Source organism: Sinocyclocheilus grahami, unplaced genomic scaffold (genome assembly GCF_001515645.1).
Source record: "Sinocyclocheilus grahami isolate Dianchi unplaced genomic scaffold, SAMN03320097.WGS_v1.1 scaffold18932.1, whole genome shotgun sequence".
In the NCBI taxonomy this organism is placed as follows: domain Eukaryota; kingdom Metazoa; phylum Chordata; class Actinopteri; order Cypriniformes; family Cyprinidae; genus Sinocyclocheilus; species Sinocyclocheilus grahami.
The window spans coordinates 482-1152 of NW_015517363.1; the positions used below are offsets into that span (position 1 = coordinate 482).

General features: G+C 38.2%; 1 protein-coding gene across 1 annotated transcript in view; it reads right to left on the bottom strand.

The window, feature by feature from the left end:
• Position 1: 1 nt before the first annotated feature.
• Positions 2-671, bottom strand: part of LOC107579657 (telomeric repeat-binding factor 1-like) — a 1805-nt gene continuing 1135 nt past the window's right edge. Inside the window, exons 3-4 of the mRNA XM_016265461.1 lie at positions 209-333; positions 2-118 (exon numbers count right to left, since the gene is read on the bottom strand). Of these exons, the coding sequence (XP_016120947.1) occupies positions 2-118; positions 209-333 (242 nt within the window). The remainder of the gene's footprint in view (positions 119-208; positions 334-671) is intronic.

Consider the following 671-nt stretch of genomic DNA (forward strand, 5'->3'; position numbering starts at 1 on the left):
GTTAAACTGTAACAGGTAAATAAATACGCACCGCTGGTAACTCAGTCTCTTTTTCCAGCCACTGCAGGGTTTCATTTGCCAACTTTGAATGTCCTTTCTTCACACACACAGCGACAGACTTGGACACAAAATAAAAACAGAATGGTCAGGACTGAATCCCATTCAAACTCTACAATGTGAAACACCCGTCACTCTCAAACATAAATACCTGAACAATCAGTAGCGTCTTGATCTTAGCATGCAAGTCTGAATCAGATACTTTCTTTAACGACTCCCAAATCGGCAACGCTGACATCAAGGGAGTGATTCGAGAAACATGATCATAACGGACTTCTGAAATACACAACACAAGACAGATTTTGACATGATGGATTAGCTGACGGAACGGTCACTGAATCTCGTTTACATTTGTCTTGGCATCTTAAAAAAAACTCATTTGGTTTTCGTGATATACCGTACAGTACTCTTGCAAAATCTCATGATCTATCTAGATGAGGCTTCATCAAAGTTGTAAAAGACTTGTGATAGTGTAAGAATGAGTTAAAAAAAATGAGAAAACGAATCAGAAAGGTTCTTCAAAAAACTTTCAACAAGTGTGTTCATGAATTTATAGCCGTCATCAGGTTCACACAGCGTTTTACATATAAGGCAAGTTTTTTTCTCTCTCTCTC